This window comes from Halyomorpha halys, unplaced genomic scaffold (genome assembly GCF_000696795.3).
Source record: "Halyomorpha halys isolate HHAL.00 unplaced genomic scaffold, Hhal_1.1 Scaffold144.1, whole genome shotgun sequence".
Lineage (NCBI taxonomy): Eukaryota > Metazoa > Arthropoda > Insecta > Hemiptera > Pentatomidae > Halyomorpha > Halyomorpha halys.
Genome location: NW_027106983.1, coordinates 412,817 through 413,359, shown reverse-complemented (window position 1 = coordinate 413,359; position 543 = coordinate 412,817). Strand labels below are relative to the sequence as shown.

The 543-nt window shown below is 33.3% G+C and overlaps 1 protein-coding gene across 2 annotated transcripts in view; it reads left to right on the top strand.

Moving 5' to 3' along the window:
- LOC106678460 (uncharacterized) overlaps positions 1 to 543 on the top strand; it is an 83,252-nt gene that overhangs the window by 74,264 nt on the left and 8,445 nt on the right. The window contains exons 6-7 of one of the 2 annotated variants that reach the window (XM_067045322.1): positions 15 to 190; positions 272 to 437. In XM_067045322.1, coding sequence (XP_066901423.1) covers positions 15 to 190; positions 272 to 437 — 342 coding nt within the window. Of the gene's footprint in view, positions 1 to 11; positions 191 to 271; positions 438 to 543 lie in introns of both variants that reach the window. The other variant, XM_067045321.1, reaches the window with a different exon arrangement.

The window sequence follows — 543 nt, the reverse complement described above, 5'->3', positions numbered from 1 at the left end:
TTTTTTTTCAGCAGATCATGAACCTAAATTTTTGGAAGGACCACAAATGGTCAACGTTTATGAAGATACCACTGCTACTCTAATCTGTAAAGTTCAGAGTGAAATACCAATAATAATTAAGTGGTTCAAAAGGGATAATTATCCCAAACTCAACGTCACGGTCATACACTATAATAACAACACCTATAGGGTAAACCTTATTGCATTTGTATACGCTTTGATGTACATTGACTTTATTTGTCGTTTATTATTATTTTATTTTACTTTTCAGCCGTTAAAGAATGTCAAAGAATATGCCGAGGGAAATACCTATGTAAGCGAGCTGGTGTTCAGTAAAGTGTTCAAAAATGATTCTGGTATTTATGCTTGCAGTTTTGTCAGCCCAACAGGCCAAATAATATACAAGGAAGGGAGCATCAGTGTACATCAAACCCTTGGTGAGTTTGTGAAAATAATGATGATTAAATAGTTTTGTCTTTAAAAAAGGTAAATCAGTTACTGTAACAAATTAATCCTTTCAGTATGGTATGCTCTCAAACCTTA